The following is a 23,355-nucleotide window of genomic DNA, read 5'->3' as shown; positions in this document are numbered from 1 at the left end:
TCCTGTTGTGAACTAACTTTTCTGCATTTCACAACAAAGAAATACGCATTTACATAACTAATTGTCCATTTCCACCACACCTTAAAGATATAAGTAAATACAACTCATATCATAACAGCATATTGTTGTTTTGGAGGAACAACTTGCTTGCTTTGTTGTGCTAACATTGTTGCTATAAATGTCAATTTTTTTTTTTTTTTTATTTAAAGTTGTTCCAACTTAAGTTACTGTTTTAGCCAAATAAAAACAAGCAGGTTTTTTTTATAGTGTGAGTCTGTATCTGTCTTTTCAAGCATGTCCATACAGTATTCTTCTTTCGTTTTTGATGCAATATCATGAAAGCTGGCAATCGTTATCGAGCCTTCTTTCTATAAACAAATCCATGTTTCATATTAAATCAAGTAAAAATTCTGAAAATTAAGCAACATGAGCAGTGAACAACAGATTTTTATAATGCAATAACAGGTGACGTCAAAGCATAAACACTACTTTGAGTAATAATCAAAGTACATTTCGTAAACTGTCAAAGCACATTAATTATAAGTTAACTGTCAAAAATACAGATATCTCAAAAACAACAGCCAATTCAAAGGATTGGATGTTATTTTCGGACTCAGCAGCTCAAAATTACCCAGAAACAATTAAATCACACTCAGAAAAAAAAGGTTTGCTAATGTAATCATTATATTACACAATAAAACTTGAACTAAATTACAGATATTAAAATATTGAAATGTAAAAAAAAACAAAACTGCTGTTTTGCCTAGATTGGTCATCTTCAGCCCCACACGACAGTTCCGAAAATGAAGTCCACAATGTGCAAGTGGTGTGAAGATGTCAGTGAGGAAACAGTGAGGGTTGTGAACACTGGACCTCCAACATCGCATGGATTGTTTGCTCACGGATCCCGAAAGGAATACCACTGTGATTAACATTAATCCTACAAATCCGTGGGCAAACAGTGCAGACGGCAGCTTGGGATCTCCAACATCGACAGCAGGTGTTTCCTCACAAGCTCTTTTAGTACTGGCAACGCGTGTATACTGACTAATGGTTATAAAACAGTTTGACACCCTGATGGGCTTCAATCTGACATATTGTACAGAGATTTTAATTTATGCTTTGGTTCTTGTTTGGATATGAGTTTAAGGGACGGCAAATAAATCTGTGAGCACGAAGAGAACAACTAAACATTTTTTGTAGTTGACTTTTAGGAGATTTAAGTCGAGTCAAAGTCGAGTAATCGATGATGTCACTGACATTTTTCAGCATTATACAGCGGCCCACATTTTTTACATAATGGACTAGTTTCACATAAATACATAAATTGTTGCACCGGCATAGAAAGTAATAAAAACAAATAATTAAAAATACATATATACATATTTTAGCCATATATATATATATATATATATATATATATATATATATATATATATATATATATATATATATATATATATATAAATAAACATATTTATTTATTTATTTATTTACTAAAGTTTGTACTACGCTGGCTCCATGTGTCGGAGCACAACCATCTATCTGTCTTTTCAACTAGTGGAGCTCAGAGTTCAAAGCGCACATGGTGAAGTTGCATTTAGCTGTTATGCTGCAGGCAAGTGGAATAAGATGCCAACAGGAGTAAAGTTAGCCCTGAGTGTACATGTTTTAAATCCGTGTTGAAAGCTTAGTTTATTCTCTCCATACTTTTGCTTCAGGTCTTCCAATCATTTTTTAAAATATTTTTTTCTTTTAATAATATTAGAAACATAATTTTATTTATTTACTTACCTTTACATGTTTTAATGTTTTTAAAGTCTTCTATCCGTGTTTAAATGTTGTCAAAGTATGTTCTTATTGTAATTTTGGTAAGCTACTTTTGTTTTCTCTGCTTTGTTTGTGGATGTTGTTGGCTGTTGTATGTAAATGTGTTTAGGTAGTGTCTTTGCTTTTGTGGAGCACATTGAGTTGCCTTGTTTATGAAATATGCAATATAAATCAAGCTGCCTTGCCTTGCCTTTAGAAGATGTATAATGATTACAACTTAAACTCAAAAATCACCTGATAAGATATGTATATTTTATATATTATTTATATCTATATTTATTAATACTTGTGTATTACAGCCTTTTATTGTCTTTATTTATTGTCTACTGTTTATAAAGTGCTTTGTTACAGCTCTAGCTGTTATGAAATGCGCTATATAAATAAAATTGTATTGTATTGTATTGTATTGTATAGTCAGTGTGCTCTCAATATGATCATACGAAGCCAAATAATCCAAACGCCTAAAAGCAAGCAAACTTAACATTTTTAGTAAATACCATACTCGTGAATTCATGTAAATCAAAACCATGTTCTTCCAAAGTAATGCGCTGTTACATTCTCTCATCTGCTTGCCGCGAAAAAATGTGCAAACACAACATTGACACATTATCACCTCATGTGCTTGTCGCTTGTGAACAAAGCATCTGGCCTGTTTACACATCCGCAGGAGAGTAGCAACATTAGCATTAATTTGGAGTCATGTTGCCAGCCACGCAACTCCAATATTTACTCTCGTTCCACCTCTATTTCGACCTCCACTAACTTCTACCTACATAAATGTAGCACTTTGCCCGCCAACTTCAGCTACAGAGGTCAGAGAAAAACAGGGGCAGCAAAATGTGGGGATAGATTAAAAAAAAAAAGTTATAATAGCCCCAAAACTCTCAAGAGGGCCAGTGAGTTAAAACTGTCATGAAACATGATGCTTCAAAGGCACAAATTGTTCATTTTAAGATGGACAAGTTAGTGAGTCCATTGTCTGCTATCCAAATAATGCTTTGTTCCTCATGAGGTGACAGGTCAAGGAAGTGTGGAGGTTTTCGGCGGGGGTGATCTGAAAAACGATGCCTTGCAGGGATCCAAAGCTTAGCAGCATGACAGATCTGACAATCCCGAGAGGAAATCAATGATCTCATTTTTGGTGTCTCTCCCCATGGCTTGTGGCCAATGGCGGTGTCGTAATGTAATGTGGGACTTAAAAGAATAATACTTAATAACTTGACTTGAAGGTAACAACTTCAAAATGGTGGTAATTGTAAAGAGGCTTTTGAATAGGAGAATTCTTTTTTGGGGGGGACGTCGTCAACACAGAATACTAACTGTCAGGATGTGAAATATTGCTGGACCAGTCAGAACACATCTGTAGTGTGGTACCTAGATGATAATGTTTAGAGTTGTGTGTAATGTTTTACATATTTAATACATATTACATATTACAAACATGTGGACAGACAAGGAGACCATCACAACAGGCGCAGTAAGATGCAGTAAAACTAATTAAAATTGTCCTTCGAGATAATGAAAACAGGCCTGTGAGTATCGTTGTATTGTAGGTCAAAATGTGTTGCTCCACCCATTGTGTTCAAATATCTGTTGCTTAATTCACGCAGGTGTTGTCATCCTTTAAATATTTTTGATCGACCCTTTGGTTTGACTCACCTACGCTGAGGTTATAGAGAATGAGGAGAGCCACTTCGATTGGCCGTGAATCAATTCGACTGTGTTCACTCCCACAACGGCGCAAATGCCTATTTCTACCTGTGTCTGTGTACTACAAAAATGCCAAAAGAAAAAAAACTTCACCCATGCGCAGTTAGACTGCACTTTACGCTAGACTTGCACTGGCAAGAAATGAGGGCCCTTGTTCAAGTTCAGTGCAGCAAGACTTCCACACAATGACTGAATTCTTAACGATTACTTAATCAGTCACTGCTGTATCCCCATCCCCAATGCAGATACCAGGTGACCATTGCAGATACTTTCCCCATCTTGCTGCTGACCATGCTGAATCCTTAAATTTGTGCCTGAAGCGCTCAAAGCGAACTCAAACCAATCACAGCCAGACACAGACCACTGAGGGCGAGCACACATTATTATACGCAATTACCTTCTATCTGCACAGCTTCACTGGTGTTGTTTTAGGATCAGTTTGTTGAGAAAACGATCCTGAGATTGTGTAGAATCACCACTGAGGGGGGAAATGGCTCATTATCACAGAACATACCGTCACTGTTGTTTGGACCTGAAATTGAATCCTCTGTGTGTGTGCGTGTGTCTGTACGCGTGTACATAAGTGTACCTCTATATGTATAGAGCATTCATCCATATCATGGACGTTCAATATTTAGGCAAAGCGGTTCAGCTGTGTTTGCTAATCCTCATCCAAAATTCAGGCCCGCACGTATTTTCTGTGGCGCTGTGAGCCGAAGTGACAGGGGCGCTCTTGGCTGGCGACAAAACACAAGGCACACACCGCCATGTTCGCTTTGTCCTTCATCAGCCCTTCACTCCTATTTTCCTCCATCTCATTAATGGATGGATAGATGATCAATAGCAGCGGGCCAGTAGAGGGGGATTAGGATTAGAAATCGATGGCGTTGTTTTCTTCGTACTGCCAGAGATAAACAGTGCCGTAAGACATTGGCAGACTTTTGAGGAGTATTCGTGTGTGTGTGTGTGGGGGGGGGGGTGTGCGTGTGTGTGAGAAAGAGGTCATGGCTTACCTTCTCTACGTTAAGACACACACATCTGTTTGCAACTTGAAAGAGACGTTTTCCCCCGAGTGAGATTCAGGAGGAGGGAGGGGGAGGTTGATTCTGCAGTGATATGCAAGCACGATTCTTGCACAACTTTGCCAAACAAAATGTGAACGCACACAAGTGGAAGATCACATCAGAGAGCCACCGACTGCAGGTTCACGCCAAGTTATCTTCCGACTCTCTGAGAATAGCTGGAGATGACTGAAAAGGAGGCAAAGAGAGTGAGCGCTCCCAAAAACCTGAGTGGGCTGTGAGAGGTGAAGCAAGGCATTCTCCAACTCAAACATTTAGAAACGTACCCTTTATCTGAGCCTGCCTGCTCTCGCCCTTTGCGTCCTCTCACTCTATCTCAAACACGCACGCACGCACACTCTCCATGTGTTGAGGTGTCCCTGCCTCTCCCGCCTTTGAAAGAACAAACGCATTTATATGTGGTTCCCGCGGATCAAAGTTCAGCTTTGTGACGGCCCATTTTCAAAACAGGTGCGCAAGCCGGCAAGTTGTAATTCTTCTTTACCATCATCACATCATAAAAAGCAGAAACACAGCCTCAACATCTTACTCAACTAATCATGCAATGTATACAGTACAACTTTCAGTTTTCTATAGTGCTTATCTTTGGTTTGGGATGGGAGTTGATAAGCGTTGAGCGATTCCATCAGCAATACTTCTTTATGTATATATATACCATATATACACACATACATCAAGATAGATATATTCAAGATAGATAGATATATTGATACTACATTAATGTGTTTCTTTGTGCTCGTTTGTTACAAAACAATGAGTCTTGTACATTTGCATGCTCTTTATTCAGTATATTCACTCACATCCCGTTTCTCATAGTCAACATGCTAATAAGTGACTGACCAATAAATATGTACACTTTGACAAATAGGCAGGAATAAAAAATTAAGCATAGCCGTACAGTACTGCACATGCACACTACCTCATGAGTATTTTTTTCAGCTTTTGTAAGGAAAGTTAATGAATTCACCTTGAACAGGCTCAGTGTTTTTATAGTACTTAATTTATATACAATGTTTGACTAAGTTTCATAATGTTATTTTAGGTATGGCGGCATACATTGACTTACACGAATGTGCTACAGCAGAGATTTTATGTACAGTTAAATAACATGCCATTTGATACGATTATTTTTTTCATGAAACCTGAAAACAAGGATGCTCTATCATGGTTCCTATTATTCTTCCATTCAAAACTGGAAATATCTTAGAATGTAAACTTCCCACATACTTTATTGTAGATCTAAATGTGACCTTTTTTTTTTTGTTAGTCAATAAGGCATGTTGAACAGTGTACCAATAGACAGTGTGTGCCTCCATAGAGCACAAGACAATATCGGTCTATAACAATTATGACAAAATAACAATCAATACAATAAATGTAGATTGAAAATGTATATTTTTTTAAAAGTGCATTCATAAAGTGCAATAAATAACTGATACATCCTGGATGTTCATGTTGCTAAAAATAAACACACAAACAATGTGTCGATATTGCATAGCCATTGCTGGCTCAGTGCCATCAATGCTCAACATATTTTACACCATTCACAGTGCACATGTAAATTGTCCAAAATACTTGCATATTTTTTTTTAACATATTTTACATATATATATATATATATATATATATATATATATATATGTATATATATATATAATGTATGATTAGTACATGATCTAAATGCTTTTAAGGTGAGCTTGTTCTGTCCATCTGTTTCACAGTTGCAGAAGTCCTCGTACAACCTCAGCACTGGGCATCAAAGCAGAGTACTGTATCATTACATCGGCATCTTGTCTAGAAGGTTTCGTAAAACCAACCAGCTTGCGCTCCTTGTACTCTTCCTGCTGCCTCCCCTCTGAGCAACTGAAAGACAAATAGAGTACATGAGGCAATAATCGGGAAATCATGAGAGATGCTCACAACGGGATAAGACCGCAATAAAGTAAAATAAAACATACACTTACCGTGTCACATTCCTCATGAGTCATCTTCTGAGCTGGAGTGAGGAGAATGCATACAGCGCTGGTCCTCCTGAGTCTGATGTTACCAAATTTGGCCAGCAGAAAGCAGCAAAAAGGGAAAGGGAAAGGAGGAGAGTGATGCAGGAAATGAGAAGATGAAGAAAACCCTCAAAGGACAATGTGTAGAATTCAGTGCCATCTATTGGTCAACTAATAGAATGCAACCATATAAGATGGAAGTGCACGCACAAAGGTGTCTCCGAGAGACTACACATTGCAAGCTTACCAAGTTTCTTCAGCAGAGGTGCAAGCAAAATGTTATCGTAAACGAATTCTAGTGTTCAATCAAGTCATGACGTAAGTGTATTGCATTCTTTACACATGCAGTAGTCATGATGTGGAGGAACTACGTTTGCTAAGTTTGTCTCCTTCGAGTATCCGTAGCACAAAGATGGCTTCCTGTCGGGGAAGCAGGTCCTATGTAATATAGATGACTTCACCTACGATTAGATAAAAATAATTACGTTGATGTGATAGAGCATATTTTTTTTGCATATTGTTCAAATGAAATTGTGGAATTTTAAAATGAATGATCATTGAAAAATCTAAACATTCCACACATTGTCCCTTTAAAAAGCAGAGATAGTCCTCGTCACAGTTTGATTTAAAGCTGCAAAGTTTTTTTTAAATGGTCACCTCACAATCAATTTTTCCTTACGGAATTCACCTTTATTACAGTAGATTTGTGAATGATTACGATATGACTATGATAAAATGAAGCCAAGTTTTCATGGGATGTACAGTAAGATGTGCAGCTTTAATTCTGACGTGACTGCTCACTTTGGTGCAGAAGATTCAATTTTCACTAATGAGCTTTGTAAACTCAGACATGCTAAAAGCCACTACATCCCTAAAGAAGCCAATACAAACACAATCTAAAGCTCTTCACCCGGCAGCACAACTGAAATGTTGCATCATAATACAAGATCGCAAAAAGACAAATGATGACCCTTCAGAAGCTGCCTTTTTTAAGACTTTAGATAGCATTTACAGTTCATTCACAACTGTTTATGCAAATCCTGAGAGATATTCTTGCTAAGCTAAAATGCTTAGTATTGAAAAGACCTGAAAACCATGACGTTTTTTAGTACATCACCACCAGTGGGATGCTGATGTCGTTGTTGCATTGGTGCCTTTCTCTCCATAACTTTGACTTTCATCCCACCGAAATTTCAATACAGTAAACTCTCCTCCATTGCGGGTTGCATGTTTGCGGTCCTGCAATTTCCCATGTATTTTTTGGGGACAATTTAGAACTCTATTTTGTTCTGCTTTCCATTTTTTTTGTAATTCCACTGTTAGCCACTAGATGGCAGCACACTATAGTTCTTGACACTGAATTTGAAAGAAGAATAGTGAAAACAGGAAGCGTTTTAAGATCAGCCTAGGTTTTGCTGAAGATTATTGAATGCCACATCCTCAGTAATGCTTTTTACGCCTGAAGAAAGCGACAGCGGCTGGAGGTTTCTGTTAAAACTGGATGATCAAAATTTCCTTCAACTAAAGCAAAAACAAAACTACGGTTATTGCTTTTGGCAACAGATGAAAGAGGATTGCTGTTCGTAAACAGTTGAAGTCCCTGTCTTTAAAAGTCAAAGACTAAGTCAGAAACCTTGGGATGCTGATTGATTCGGATCATTAAAATAGCACTGTAGCATCTGAAAAGTATATCCAGATTGAAGGGATGCATGCTCCAAGCAGACCAGGACAGTATCTCCAGTATACTTGATTATTGTAATGGTCTTCTGACTGGACTCCCTCAAAAGAGTTAAGTTTGTTACTTTGGGGAAAAAAATGATTGTTTACTATAAACACACAGAGGAAAAATGGATTTTTCATTGTTAAACACGATAAGATGCATGTGTGGTACAGCTGTTTTTTTCCTCCACTTGGGGATAACATCCTCACATTCAACTGCGTTATCTGTGACTCTGAGTGTGTACGACTTTAAATATCTCGGTGAAGCTTTGAGGCGGAGATTTTGTTTGAACCTTTTTCGTATTTGAATTATTCAATTAATTGTTGCAGCATAAAATATTTTTTTTCAATGATTGTCTCTCAGCATTCACTCAATCAGAGGTACTTGACATATATTTCAACATTTTACAAGAAAACTTCTGAAGAGCCACAGGTCCAAGAGTTTCTTTCCTACAGCGGTGCGCTGCTACGTATGGTCAGTCCAGTATGTCAAATGACTCAAACTACCATGCTGGTGACTTACAGCGTAACTCGAGCTCGAGTTTAGCTTACGACGACCAAGAACAGGAGAGTACACCCAATATCTGCCATTTGCATACTGATGGACGGATGCCGGATGGATTCACACACACGCACGCACACGCAGACAAGCACACACACACACACACACACATACAGACAGAAACATGAGATGATCGAAGTAGCTTTATAATAAAAAAAATAAAAAAACATGAACTGAAATTAAAATGAACTGTACAATTGGTGAGCTTTGCAAGACACTGACCGGGCATATGAATGCAGCTTGACAGATAGAAACATCATACGCAAAGAAGGAAAGAGTTTTTTTTTTTGTTTTTTTGCTGATGCATTCAAAACGACAACCGCTGGCAATGGCAGCCTCATGCTTGAGAAACTCCCTTAAGTGCGTGCACACCGTAACGCAAGCCCTCCTTCCTTCTCACCTTCATAACTCTATAACGCTGTCCTGACTGAGCCACTGCAAAGAGACCCAGCAGAGCAAAGCAAAACACAGGAAGCAAAGATAATTTTCATTCACTTGCTGCAGTGGACCACTGAAAATAACAGTGGACAAAACGAATGAAAACCGAGAACTAAAATTTGATTTATTTAAATTTGATGTGTGTCCGCATATGCCGCTGTATACATTTTAAACTACTCATCTCAGTCATGAGAAACAGTAGCAACAAAAAATATTCCCACCAGCTAGCAAACGTCAGTAAAAAAACAAACATCTTTTGGAAAAAGGCCAAATGATGAGACAAAACAAGAAGAGCCAACAGCTTCAGAGGGGGGAAAAAAAGCTGTATTTAAGAGACATAGCAGCAGTCCTACTTAGGACACGTGTTTATTGCTACATGTGATTCTCACGCAGCAAGCACGCTCTGCGTAATATATGGCCAAAGGCACAAATGACGCAATGAAGCCTTCAAAACCGCTTCGGCACAGGGAAACCAACATTAAAAGACAAGCTAGGATTAAAATCAACAAGGCAGAATTTCTAAAGCGGAGGTCACCAGCCTCTTTGAAAATGAGCGCTACTTCTTGGGTACTGCTTATGCAAAGGCCTACCACTTTCAAAAACACTTCTAAAATAACACATTTTCTCATTGTATTTGGGGGTAAATCTCATCTTCGTTTCACCCGCGAGCTTGTCTCTACAAACACCATGGCTTGGTCATGTGCTACAGCACTGCCCATTAAACTATGCTATTTTTTTTCTTTTTAAAATATTGCCATTTCCAAATTCATACCAATGTACATTTTTAAAAATATATGTACTGTATACTTAAAAAAAAAAAAATAGCAACACAAAAAAATGAGGCTCTCACAGGTGAGCTATTTTTTGAGTATGCCCATGGCCATGTTGGTGACCCCCTGATCTCAAGAGTGCCCAAAAACACTGCTTCCATTTTCAACATCCTATCATTGTGAAGTGAGATTTTTTTGCAATGCCATCAACCAAAATAAAATTATGACGTCCACTGGGAATAAGTAATATACTGCTAGTGTCATTGTCTCCCATTAAACCAGGAAGGGACCAATTCGTTGAATAGAACCAATCGCTCCCAACAATTACAAAAACTCATACTGAGTTGTTTTTTTATGCATTTGTTTTTATACGTTACTATGCCAGTCCATCAAAATATTTGCTTGACGTGAAACCATTCTATGGTGCAAAAAAGGTTGGAACTGCTAATCAAGATGATCTCTTCTAGTTTCGCTTTCCCCCAACTTTTAAAGGGGAAGTCAGGTCAAAAAAATGTCTTAACAATTACATGTTCTGTGCACCCCCATTAGTCTGAACATAGTATTTTATTCATAAATACTGCCTATGTGACGGACCAGTCCATCTATCCGCCCATTTTGTAGGCGATTAACGATAAACAGGAAACTTAAAAAGGGGGGATGGGAGATGAAACGTTTGTGTTTGTGCAATAAGTCCGTAGAAAGACCAGTAGAGAGAGGGGAAAAAAACTGAAAACATTAAACCTTACAACATTAAAACAAAAAGGAACAGCAAGGCAAATGTAATGACATTTAAGCCATTTACAATCAGTGTTCTTATCCATCTATCCATTATCGATATCGCTCATCCTCACAAGGGTCGCGGGGCGTGCTGGAGCCTATCTCAGCTGTCTTGGGGCAGTAGGCGGGGGACACCCCGAATTGGCTGCCAGCCAATCGCAGGGCACACACAGACAAACATCCGCACTCACAATCACACCTAGGGGCAATTTAGAGTGTCCAATCAACATGTTTTTGGAATGTGGGAGGAAACCGGAGTACCCGGAGAAAACCCACGCAGGCACGGGGAGAAGATGCAAACCCCACACAGGGAGGCCGGAGCCAGGATCGAACCCACGACCTCTGAACTGTGAGGCGGACGTGCTAAGGGCTCAGGTAACGACCGTCACGGCTCATATGTTTTCTAGGTTTGGTCATGTGACGTTCGCAAGCTGAGCCCTTCGGCACTGTGATGTCATTTTCAGTCTACAGCAAGTGCCAGTACAAGGCAAAAAGACCGCCCCCTGAGATGGATTGACTGGTGGTGGATTTATCATCTTAATTCATATTCCACAAACGCAATATTAATCCGAATCCCTTGTTAAAAATAGTGGCGGCCCATAGAACATATTACTGGAAAGAAATGTTTTGACTTGTCTTCCCCTTTAAAGGAACTACGTGCCTATGTTGAAAACATAAACCCCACCCCCCAAAAAAGAATGAGGATGAGGACTCACAAAGTAGATATCAGAAACCTGCACCTCCCCATCCAGTGAGTTGTGGCTACTAGAGACAGACAGCTGATTGCACGAGTCTTGTGGCACGGGAGTGCTCACTGGCTTGTCTGCAGAGAGATGGGGAGAGGAACTTTGCACGGAGGAGTGAGGGGATGCGGGACAGATGGGGGTAAACGCTGAGGACGGCTGGAGTGTGGTTGCATTTGGGGCCGAAGGGTTCACTGAAGTGGAACGTGTGGGTTGCGTGACCGCGTGAGGGACCGTGTGCGTGAGGGGGGAGGAAGGAGAGGTGAGTGGTTTGGTAGAGGGGCGGATGGAAGAGCAAAGTGTGGAGGAGGACTGGCAAGCTGATTGAGCAGCGGCGGTGGAGGACAGGAAGGTGGGAGGGAGGGTTGACGAGTAATGTGCAGATGAGGGATTGAAAGGAGGAGGATTGGATGGACGAATGAAGCTGGGCTGATTGTCAGCTGGCGAGGTTGCTTCGGTCCTCTGTGTGAGCTCAGTGCTGGATGGAATTTTACTGGAAGGAACAAGAACATATATATATATATATATATATTGTTTTACTAATAGACAGCTTCACACACCAAACTATGTGTGCGTGTACCTGAGCTCAACTTCTACTGTTATGGTCTCCTGCTTCTTCTCATGAACTTCGACAACCTCTTTGTGAGACCTGAAATTATACAACGTGGCATGTAGTACCATAATATTACTGACGAGATATTGCTCATCTTTAACTCATTCACTGCCAGACATTTTCAGAACCTCTTATACCCTAACATTTGAAAAAAAAATTGAAAAAAAAATACAATGACGTTCCTGGGATTGAACGTCTGGACTGTGAAGACATATCAATATGTCTCTGGCAGTGAATGAGTTTTAAATGTTCTTTTTTTCCTCACTTGGCCACACTGGGTGAGAGCATTTGTTTCCTGTAGCGTGGGTGCTCGGGTGTATCGAAGGGGGTGGTGGGTAAGGAGTTGTTAGAGGAGAGTGTGGTGGCGATTGATGCAGTGGTGGCGTCTTCAAAGGAAGGTGGCGTGCAGGGCGGCTCTCTCCCTAGTTGGCAAGCAAGAAACGTATACACATATTATAATGAGAAGAGGATATGATAATGATAGGCTAATAAACAGAGCCTCCATGCTACATTTAACTACTGGAGAGGTTAACGTCTAAAAGGTATCTCAGCGAAAATGTTTAAGCAACAATCCTTGTTCAGTTTTTGGCTCACAAATACTAAAAGTGCAATGTCGGTCAAGACTTTGCAAAGAGAATTCAATCCACTGACGGGTCATTTTGGCCCATCTTAGCAGAGGGACACAAACGCAGGGCAGTCTTTCATTTCTCCGGCTTAGATTCTTGGAGAGATTGCAGCACTGCTGACAGCTCTGGAATTCAGGGGAATTTATACACAGCGGTAAAACTAGGAAAGCTTGCAATGTTCCACTGTGCCCACCAAGCATGGATTCTTGTTACAGAAATGAGAAGGGGGAATTTATTAACGTTTAGTTATGAACACGGGGGATTGGGGGTGCTAGTGAAAATTTAGTCGGACTCGCCGACGGACGCTCGTTTAAAATTGGAGGCGGACCGGCTTATAGACGGGTGCTATTTTTTTCCCCCCTGGAAAAAAAGGCGAATGATGGACGACGGAACGGTTCTCACGCTGCGGACGGATGATGAATAACGGACGCTCAATTTTGAGTAAAATGCCCACCTCTGGATATAAGCATACTCGAAAAAGTGCACTTCTTGTTTGGGAAACTTTTGCTTGTACTTTATTTTGTTGGCACTGCTGCTGCTCTGCTGCTGAGCTGTTCTTTCTCCAGAGGATCAATAAGGGTTGACTTTATCCCATTTAAACAGAAAATGGAACACTCAAGTGGAGACGATTTAAGTTAATAGTGTGCCAAAGTTCAAAAGAACTTGCAATGCAAATACAAAACAGAAAAAAACAGCCCTTCATCTTTTCAGTTGTATTACTTGTGATGGCTGTCAAGTTGCTCAGAGGTTATTGTTGGATCTACAGTATATGAGCGCTATGATCTATATGAGTTTGCAAATGATTTCTGGACAGAAAACTTTTAACAACAAGTTGAATGAGTCCCTACCATTGTCCTCCAGCACGAGGAAGCTGTGAGGACCTCGCAGGCTCTCCAGGTTGTCCAGGTTTTCCTGCCTCTCATCACTCTGCGAGGGACGCTGGCCGCCGGCCGACCCAGATGCACCAGCGCTGGATTTCAACATGGAGAGAGTTCCTCGCCCCCTTTTAGAAGGAGATGGTCTCAGTGCTGTGGAAGGAAAGGATGTGCGGGTATACTGTAGATCTTATCATGCCAAGGAATAAAGATGATTGGATTACACAGTAATCATTGGCCACGACATTAGGTACACCATCACAATATAAGGTGATCAAAATACAAGGACTTTATCAACAACTCTCAGTTATTAAAGCTCAATTGAACCATTTGAATTATTTGCGCAGGTTTGTCTAATGATGTGGCAGTACATGTCTCATGCTCATTGTCAAACTCACAGCAACTCTTCCTGAAGACAACGCCGCTGCAAAATTTGTAGAAGCGCTCAGCGTAGAATCCCGGCCTGTGAACGGACACTGTGTCCTGAGGGTCGTTGGGAACATAAATGACTGATATCAGTGCGGTGTTTTATGTGTACCGCATAAAAGACACACTAAAATAAATGAGGCAGTTGCAGTTTTATCAGCTTGATTTGTTTGAGTGCTGTATGCGAGGGAAATCTACTCACGCCATCGTGGATGAGAGACTTCCAGGAGTGCTCCAATTTCTTAATAAAGCTGTAAGATAATTGAATTATTTAGGTCAACTACTTGACTTATCCAACGACTTAACTGCTAACTTATAAGAACAATCGATTTATAAGTGCTAAAAGCCACACTTTAGACTTAAATCCAGGTTGTACATAGCTAGATTTCTTTGGCCTTCCACATCTTTGGATTGCTCTCATCTATTTATAATGTGCAAAGTAGGCATGCAGTGATAACAGAAATGTGCTTGTATCCGCAGATGTGGCATAGACTCGCCATAATTTCCACTAACAACATAGGTTAAACCTAGCTCCTCCCAGAGCTAATTCCTTGGACCAATTACTGTACTACTTTCATAATAGAGGTTTGGTACCATCATGCGGCATCTTAGGGCTTTTCAGGAAACACACAAAAACTGAGACCAGAAAGACTCTCTGTAACTTCCAATAACAACCCAGGCTTAACTTAGCTTGTCTTATCAGGCAAGAGATCACATACCATTTACTGCTTGCCTATTTAGCCTATGCATTGGCACCATCTTTTGGCATCTTAGGGCATTACAGAAAGAGTACAAAAACATGAACAGGTGTTTTTTTTCAGCAAATAGTTGAAGATAAGTTACATAGAAAAAAATGCAAAAAGGTAAATAGGCAGGGGTTCATTGTACTCCCCCAAAAAAGGTACTTAAACCTTACATTGATTTAGTTGTTTATAAAGAGTCAAGGGATTTCCAAAATGGCTGACCTCTAAAACACAATGTGCTGGAAAGCTGTTAAAATTCTCACAGTGTCTCAAAGTGACTGTCTTTTGGCATCAATAGTAAATGAATCATTAAAATGCGGGACTTATACCGATAGGACTGCAGAATGTCGATGATACCGATGAACAGGAGGAGGTGCTCTCCTTTGACTCCCACAGCTGGAATACCACCCATTCTGCAACAGAGGGAGAAGTTACCATTGTGTGTGTGTGTCTGTGTTTGTGCGCAGACAAGCATCTTGTGAGACTTACGTGTCATCATGGTCTAAGGTTTCCCTGCATGTGGACCCTCCCTGTATAGACTCAATTGCAGTGGAGTACAGAGCTTTCTGAGCAGCAGGCCGCATTTCATCCACGCCACCTGCTGGCGAACCCTGTGACTGACGCTCTCGCTGTGCTTGTGTCTTGTTATGGACCCCAAGGAGCAAACTGTAGTCCATTATCTTAAAACTCTCCAGCACCTGACAAGAAGAAGTTACCTGTGTTTTTGACTGTTCCTATTATTATAATTTTGCTTACTTGCTGATACAGTAATTAGGAAGGATGCACACTTCCAACTCTTTCTCTTACCAGACAGTCTCTTTGCAGGGTTTTGATCAGAGCAATGTAAGTGTCCTGGTCCAGACTGAGGCCCTCGGGAACATCACTGAGGAAGTCCAGATCTTTAAAAGTGGGTCTTGTTTTCTCCCGCTCTTTTTTAGACGCTCGCCGCTTGTAAGTGGAGCCTTTCAAGTCAAATTTAAGGTGCATGCGTACAGAGCGCGGTAGAATATTGTTCATCACAACAACTCGGATGTTTTTACCCCCGCACTGGACACAATAGAGACCAAAGAACTTCGGCAGCAATGTCCGAGGATTCTGGTTCAAGTTCTGTGAAAGGGCAGGGTAGAGAATAAAGACAGGCGGGTGGGGTTAGATTTTAAAAAATGTTTTTTTTTGCCATTGGAAACATTAAAAAAATTACTCTATTCTGCAACTTTATTTTTTTTAAATCCTATTTTTACTTTCACATTTTGTGTACTTGACATACAGTACTCGGAAAAAGTTGGGGATATTGGGCTTCAGAATGAACTAAAAATGCGTGCAATAAATACAATAACCTGAACAAGTGAACTTGATCTGACCTTCTAAAAATGTTGAATGTCCAACTTTTCGATGTTTCAGAACATTTTGCGCAACTTGCTGTTCTCTAACAAGGAGCTGCACAACAAAATTTACATGCACAAATCGACAATAAATTTGCGCGTTCAATTGGTCAGTCCTCTATAGCATTATGTTTACATTTTGACAATTGACCAAACAGTACATCGCCATAGCCAAGGTTTGTTCTCAGACGAAAGTTGCTACTGAGCTTAGAGTGTCATCGGCAGATTGCAGCAGGGGGACTGGAAGTACGCCTTGGAGATGTATTGGTCGATTCAGGGATCAAACACCCGTTATGATCCCTGTACTAGCAGTACTGAAACATTGATTGAACATTTGGACATGTGCATTCAAAAGTTTAGAAAAGGTCAAATTAAGTTCACACAAAGATTGGAGTGTCTTTTAGGCTGATCCAATTTCACCTGAAAGCTCAATATTACTAACTTTTCTTGAGTAGCGTATGTCTTGTAAAGCACGCTTGCTTTGCTTGAGTTTTAGTCATTTAACATGTTCATTTGTTTCATTCCTAGTTTCCTGCACCTGCTGGACAGCCTGACATATCCACAAGGTCTTAGCTCATATACTGCTGTGTGCTAAGCTTGTTAAGGAGTACTTAACTAGGTCCAATCCCTCTGCTCTGGTCTAACACACAAGATGCAGCTTGGCAGAACGAAAACTGCAACCACAATATGCTTACAAATGGCAAATTTTTCTAACCTTTGACTTTAACCTTTGAACTGAGTGTGTTGACTGTGACTTACCATGTAGTAGCCAGGAAGCAGTTTCTGTAGAAACTCTGCCTCCTTGTGTTGGACTGTTTTGATGATGAACTCATCATCGCGTGTTACGTAAAAAATGGAGCCGCTAGCTCCTGGATTGGTCAACTCAATCAATGGCTCATTACATAGGGAAAACTGGAAAGGAGCGCACAAAAGCACAAACATACCATAAAACCGAGGCGAGCAGGCTTCAGAATATACTTGACATCTTGTTTTGAAATGTTTCAGCTAGATTTAACATAACTCTTGTGAATACAAAGATGCATGACACAACTTTTACTGAACCGGCAAATGCAAATGACAGAATCGGTGCACTAAATGTCTCTTGCTCCTGGTTGAGTTTAAAAAAAGGAAGCTTTAGTCTGCTAATCTTCCTCTGGCAAAAGGAGTCAGTGAGAGCTTAAATACTGCAGCCAAGTGCAGCGTGTGTCTGCACATGTATGCAAATGTGCATGGCCAAGTGCATGTGTGACAGCACGTGAAACAGCTCAGCTTGTGTTGCTGTGGATATCGTGCATGGAAATGCGCATGGTTAGGGGTGTGTAATTTGATAACTCTAAAGCGATCAGAGAGAACTTCACACAAATCTGCACTATACTTAACTCATGATATCGTGAGAGCTATTACACTGCTATCTTGAAACCTATCAGGCGCATGAAAGAAAATTGTGTAGCTCTCTTAAGTGGATTTAATGATCACTTCAAGCCTTGTTAATTGATGCTTGAAGCAATAATGATTCTTAATGCTGTTTTCATACTTTACACAAATTAAAATGCAATGTTTCACTTACACATTTTAGAACACCCCCATTTCCCTTTTTTCCCCAATCGAAAGTAAAGCAGTTCACATCCAGTGGATGCATGAAATTAGGGATGTCCCAATCAGTCTTTGGTTTTAAGGATCGTCCGATACCAAATCCTGATCCGATACCTCGACAATATAATTATATTATATTATACATTATATTATATTATAGGGGCCATTCCACTTAATCAGTGCCAACTGCTTTTTGTAACACTATCAAAATAAAGTTCTTTTTTTTTTAAGCTGTAAATTTGATGATACACATATTGAAGAATTCAAAATGTGTATTGGTCCATCTTAGGTTTTTAAAGTTAGGACCAGTAAATACAAAAATTTCAATAAAAAAAAAAAAGAAAAAATCGGGGCGTAGGGAAGCGTACAAACATGCATAATGAAAATGCTGAGTTATTAGTCCTTTGTTTGCCACGAAAAATATACAATAAAAATATTTCATCTTTTGAAATGGTACAACTTTTCTACTTCAACTAAAAACATTACCAGGTAGTCATCTGGTCGGATTCCAAACAGTTCCCTGAAGTAGCGGAAAGCCACGGGGGCATATGTTTTAAACCTGAAGTCTGGAAAGTGGTGGGCTGGCGTGAGGTTGCTCCCCTCGCTGTGACAGGATGTATAAAATGAAAGTGGATTAGACACTGCGCACACTAACATGTTTACTGCGCGTTCACAAGCGTTCGTAGAGAGCTACCTGGGGAAGAAGATGCTTTCTACAACATAGAAGTCCTGCATGAGCACATCTCTCTCGGGCTTGGAGCTGAGATTGCCAACAGTATATCCAATGCCCAGTTGGATGGCCCCTTTTAAGGCGGAGGAGGCGGTCTGGGGGAGGCAGATAAAACAACAGTCACATGTGGGTGGAGGGCATCTGATGGAATCTTGAAGCCGAGCTTGCACCGCATTACTTGAGAGTCATGGAAAGAATCCCACACGATAAAAATGAAAACAACCACAGAGTGTAATGAATAGTTTTACTGAATACAAGCAGAACGATGAAGATGACGATAAGGCAAAGCCAACCTTCTTGTATGTTGTCTCTCCGGAGGCATCTACTCTCCTGTGGCCAATCTTCTTCTCGTGAGCTTGGCCTGCTCCAAATGGAGACGGCATCTGGAGCAAAAGATGCCAGTTTATCATATAATTGTAAACAAAAACCATTGCCCCATATAGAGATGAACTTGAACACTCACCTCGACTTGACCTTTTTTGGCTGGATCTACACACAAACAGAAGGGGAAGTACAAGGTCAAATGATAATGTGGTATTTGTAAGTATTAGAATCAGGCAATTCTCTATTTGTGCACACCTGACTTGTACACGCAGCAGTGATTGAATTCAATATTTATTCACTTGCTTGCCACCTCAAATATCACCGCACCACTATTGCCTTCAATAAAAGTAGACAAATGGAAAAATGTATTGGAACACCTGGAGGAAGTCAAAATTGAGGAAATGTAGGGTTATGGCTTCCATTTTAACTACAACAACAGGAGGAATTTAAACAAAAAATCTAAATGTTGATGTGTCTTTTAGTATTTTGTCCATTTATTCAGGATAATTAATATCTGTGAGTTCAGAGGTCAATGTAAAGATGGAAGTGTAGAATTGTCCAAAATGTCTTTGTAGGATTAAAAATTAAGATTGTGAGGGAATTTACAACCTATCCGGTTACAATTAACTTTTAATGAATATACTCCTATCAGTTAAAAATCATCTTTACTCTCGTGTACACAGGGTATGTAGAAATACAATTTTAAACAACCTAATTTAGAGCAAATCATTACTAAACTCACCGGCAGAAGAGTTTGGTGTTTAAATTTGATAATCCCAAACAGAAAAGCGAGCAGTTAAATGCCAATGAAAAACTAATCACACCGGAGCAGTTGACACTCTTAAAATGTCTATGCTGTCAAGAACCACATTGGTTCTGAGGTGTTAAAAACTCTACTGGACTGACTTCCTCCTTAATCTGCGTCCTACCATTGGTTGACGTCTGAACATCACATTGCTAACCAACCACACACAGGGATTAGGAGACGTCTGTCCAGTCAACAAGCAGTTGGATTTTTGTTACTTGGCTTGCATGGCAATAGAAGGCAAGAGAGCAGCAATGGAGGAAGACAAAGGGAAACTAAACGGTTTAATCTACTTCGAAGTACAACAAACTGCTTTGTTTGCATCACCATGCTAAACTTTTATCTTTTTAGGCCATGCCAGGGTTAAGATTAAGTACAAAGTGGGGATAATGAACTTTTAAAACATGTTGAAGTAAAGAGTTTCTAGCAGATGTTGCTCAGTTGCTTCATCGCTGAGGCTTGATAGCAGATTGACAAAACAAAAATAACTTTTCATGGGTGGATACGCAGACGCAAACAAAGAAAAGAAAAAAGTCAGTTCCTATAGCTTCTTCTTAAAAACAACCCCCACACCCCCAAACCCCCAACCCCTCAACCCAACCCCCCCCCGATCATTGGTCAGGTCAGGTGTGGTAAGGGAGACACAACAAATGTAACACCAGAATTCACGAGTGATGAATGCAAAATTAATACAAATGTGTCTGGAAAGAAAATTGTGAAAAAAAAATAAATAAATAAATAAATAAATAACGGCTATATAGAACAGGTAACTAATATGTCACCACATATGTCAGCTGAGGGGACAGACCTATAAAGTTAAAAGTGTATTAATATCATACATATTTGATAAATTGTAAGATAAGCACTGGATAGTAATAAAAGAAATAGAAAAATGCATGCAGGAGAAGACATTTATAGTACAATAATTACATTGCACTAAATAGAAATCGAAATGTTGCCTGTGCTTGAACTATCTAATCTGAGCCTAATTGAACTATTATTGAAAGGTACATTTCTAAAGCGATGCATTCAGACGTCCAAACTGCCGGATTAATCCTTAGACTAAGCTTGTCAAGCATAACAATGAGGATTAAGATGGAGCAGAGGTGCACACGCGCACATGCACACACACCGAGGATTAGGGTTAAGAAATCATTTTTATGTCATGAGGTGTAAGATACACACAAAGAGAAACTAACAGTGAAAGGAATGTTTTGACCCTCTCGTTTAAACCCATTTACGAAATTGTAAAATCACATACAGTAATATCAGGCCCCTGAATGTCACAGCATATGAGGTTGCTTGTCTTCTGTACCAGTGGAGGAAATACAGTACATACCGTTGCTGTACTTTTTAAATTCATTTTGGCGTTCTGCACAAAAAGCGTAATATAGTACCAATATGTTTATGCGAATCACATGCACTATATTTTGCATGATATGCTTACATTAACACTGCACATTCAGTACTCTGATGTAACTCTTAATTTATGTTTGCACCTAAGAATCATAAAGCTGCCATGTTATTATTTCTGCTTCAATGCCTGCAGCGGTTGTTGGAGCTGATATCAACAGGGGATTAGCATGCACGGTTTATGTTAGAATTCCGTGTCGCATTACGTAAGGCACTTATCAGATCTGGCAGGGAGGAGGAAAAAAGACATGCAAAGATGAAGAGAGGCTAAGGAATTCTATCCTTTAGGGAGGTGTCAAGAACAGGTTTCATGTTCCTGTATCCATACAAACAGGGTTAACCCAAACCCAATACATCCAGGCTGTCTACATCTTTTACCCTCCAGCAGTTTTATTATTATTATTATTTATCTTTGAAGCCTTTGGTGACAGAATTCTAAACAAGCTTATAGGGAGAAATCACTGTGGGACATTTAATTTTGCAACAGAAGACGGTGACTGAACTTGTGATACGCCTTTATTGGACAATCTAATGTATTATTCATTTTAACAGCTTCAGTAAACCGAAATGAGCATTTCCTGGGGTACACCTCATATATTTTCCGATAAACTAGTTAAACGGTGACAGAATACAAACACAAATTAGATTAAAATAATAATGGCTATGTTCTGAACTATTCACTCATATTCCTACACCATAATCACTACATATTGGTGAAAAGCTGCGAGTAATTGACCCCCCCTTAATACGTTTATATTGCAATTGCCTATATATGCCACAAGATGGCAGAAAATTACCGCTTTTGTGTAAATGAAGCTCCTCAACTCACTTCAGCACCAAGATGTTATTGCTTTGGCATGAGCACAAAACAGTCAGGTGAGTTTTTCAGCAAATAAATCCCCCCCTACACCAAAAAAAAATGTCAAACTCTCTCTGCACGCATTCACATATACATTGTATATGGATTTTTATAAAGTGGACAAAATTGTTTATTGATACTTGAAAGCATTTTTTCAGCTGGTAGCCTACATGGTGTAAAAAGTTTGAGAACCCGTGAGCTCCTTAATATACAGTAATGAATATGATGTGCACTGCAAAATCTCAACTTTTAAGAGAAGTCTAAAAAGCAATAGTGAATTGAATCAGAAATCATTGAAACATGATCAGTATATTCACATAGATGAATGTCATTAATAACAAATAATAATAATAAAAAGATCAATAATAATAACAACAATAATAATAATAATAATACAATTAATAATAATAATAAAACAACCAAAGAATATTTCGGTAAATTGGTTATTTCGGAACCAGAAGTATAGCCCTTCGCATTGTAGCTCCTCACTTTCAAAGAGGGGATAAACGCACTCACTACACGTTGCAGCACTTCAAAATGGCGAATTCATTACGGTATATGGGGCAATGTATGGTGGATAGGAATTGTTTCCAAACGTATCGAATGGATGAATTCACACCTGTGTCAGCGAGGTCCAGATGCAAACTGAGCCCAGCTTCCTCCTCATTTCTCCGTCCAGGTTCCGCAGTCACTTGGTCCAGCTCCATGACGGCAGCCGAGCCGGATGCGGCAGTCGGAGAAAGACCGTCACTTTACCGCCATGGGACTGCAGCCTACATAACTTTGAGAATGGCCATTTGAAGTGGTTCAATGATAAGGAACTAGTAGTCGGCAAGATAAATGAAGTGTCATCGTTTCAGCCTGCCCGCTGCGCGTCACTTGACTCGCGACGGATGCTCGTGCAGCGACGTTACAGACCCAGCTTCAGTCTAATCACGACGTCATCATTTCATGCTAACACGACGAACCGCATACAAGCACAATGTTCAAGTCTAAAGATGAGCCAATAAATGTCCTTCGGGACGAGTTAAAAAGAAATTAGTGACATCTACTCTTATCCAACACTAGCACTGTAGTATAGTTCTTGTCACTGGAGGAACATAGAAATACTTCGTTACTGTACTTCAGTAGATTTTTCAGGTATGGTATTTGAGCAATTATTTTTCAGTTTACACTGGCAGGTTTCTCAGTATACGAGCAACGTGCAAGCTAAAAGAGGGACAATTGTGTTTTTTGTTGCAACTCTCAACTTTCTCAACTATCCTCACTATTATATCCATGCTCAGCATGTTCAAAATCTAGACTTTAATTAGATTTTTTTGAATTTCTCATTTT

At 39.7% G+C, this 23,355-nt stretch overlaps 1 protein-coding gene across 5 annotated transcripts; it reads right to left on the bottom strand.

The window, feature by feature from the left end:
- Positions 1 to 5,281: 5,281 nt before the first annotated feature.
- Positions 5,282 to 23,070, bottom strand: LOC147140786 (phosphatidylinositol 4-phosphate 5-kinase type-1 gamma-like). Of its 5 annotated transcripts, none has more exons than XR_015088309.1 (18): positions 22,640 to 23,002; positions 19,083 to 19,108; positions 18,913 to 19,002; positions 18,584 to 18,714; positions 18,376 to 18,493; positions 17,056 to 17,208; positions 15,722 to 16,021; positions 15,404 to 15,612; positions 15,244 to 15,327; positions 14,374 to 14,422; positions 14,144 to 14,228; positions 13,719 to 13,898; positions 12,510 to 12,666; positions 12,212 to 12,280; positions 11,605 to 12,124; positions 9,304 to 9,338; positions 6,587 to 6,659; positions 5,282 to 6,485 (listed from the first exon to the last, which is right to left on the bottom strand). XR_015088309.1 is itself a non-coding variant. In XM_086042549.1 (18 exons), exons 1-17 carry the CDS (start codon positions 22,725 to 22,727, stop codon positions 6,600 to 6,602), a joined length of 2,394 nt encoding a protein of 797 aa, XP_085898675.1. In that variant the 5' UTR covers positions 22,728 to 23,004; the 3' UTR covers positions 5,283 to 6,485; positions 6,587 to 6,599. The 5 variants fall into 5 exon arrangements, 4 of the variants coding, with proteins under 4 accessions (XP_085898679.1, XP_085898675.1, XP_085898677.1 ...); XM_086042549.1 differs by lacking the exon at positions 9,304 to 9,338 and adding an exon at positions 8,865 to 8,939 and having other exon boundaries at positions 5,283 to 6,485; positions 22,640 to 23,004; XM_086042551.1 differs by lacking the exons at positions 9,304 to 9,338; positions 22,640 to 23,002 and adding exons at positions 8,865 to 8,939; positions 19,686 to 19,824 and having other exon boundaries at positions 5,283 to 6,485.
- Between the last annotated feature and the right edge of the window lie 285 nt (positions 23,071 to 23,355).

This window comes from Filicampus tigris, chromosome 10, assembly GCF_054856515.1.
Source record: "Filicampus tigris isolate MCC_2025a chromosome 10, RoL_Ftig_1.0, whole genome shotgun sequence".
Lineage (NCBI taxonomy): Eukaryota > Metazoa > Chordata > Actinopteri > Syngnathiformes > Syngnathidae > Filicampus > Filicampus tigris.
The sequence above is the reverse complement of the archived record's forward strand: the minus strand, read 5'-3'. Positions and strand labels throughout refer to the sequence as shown.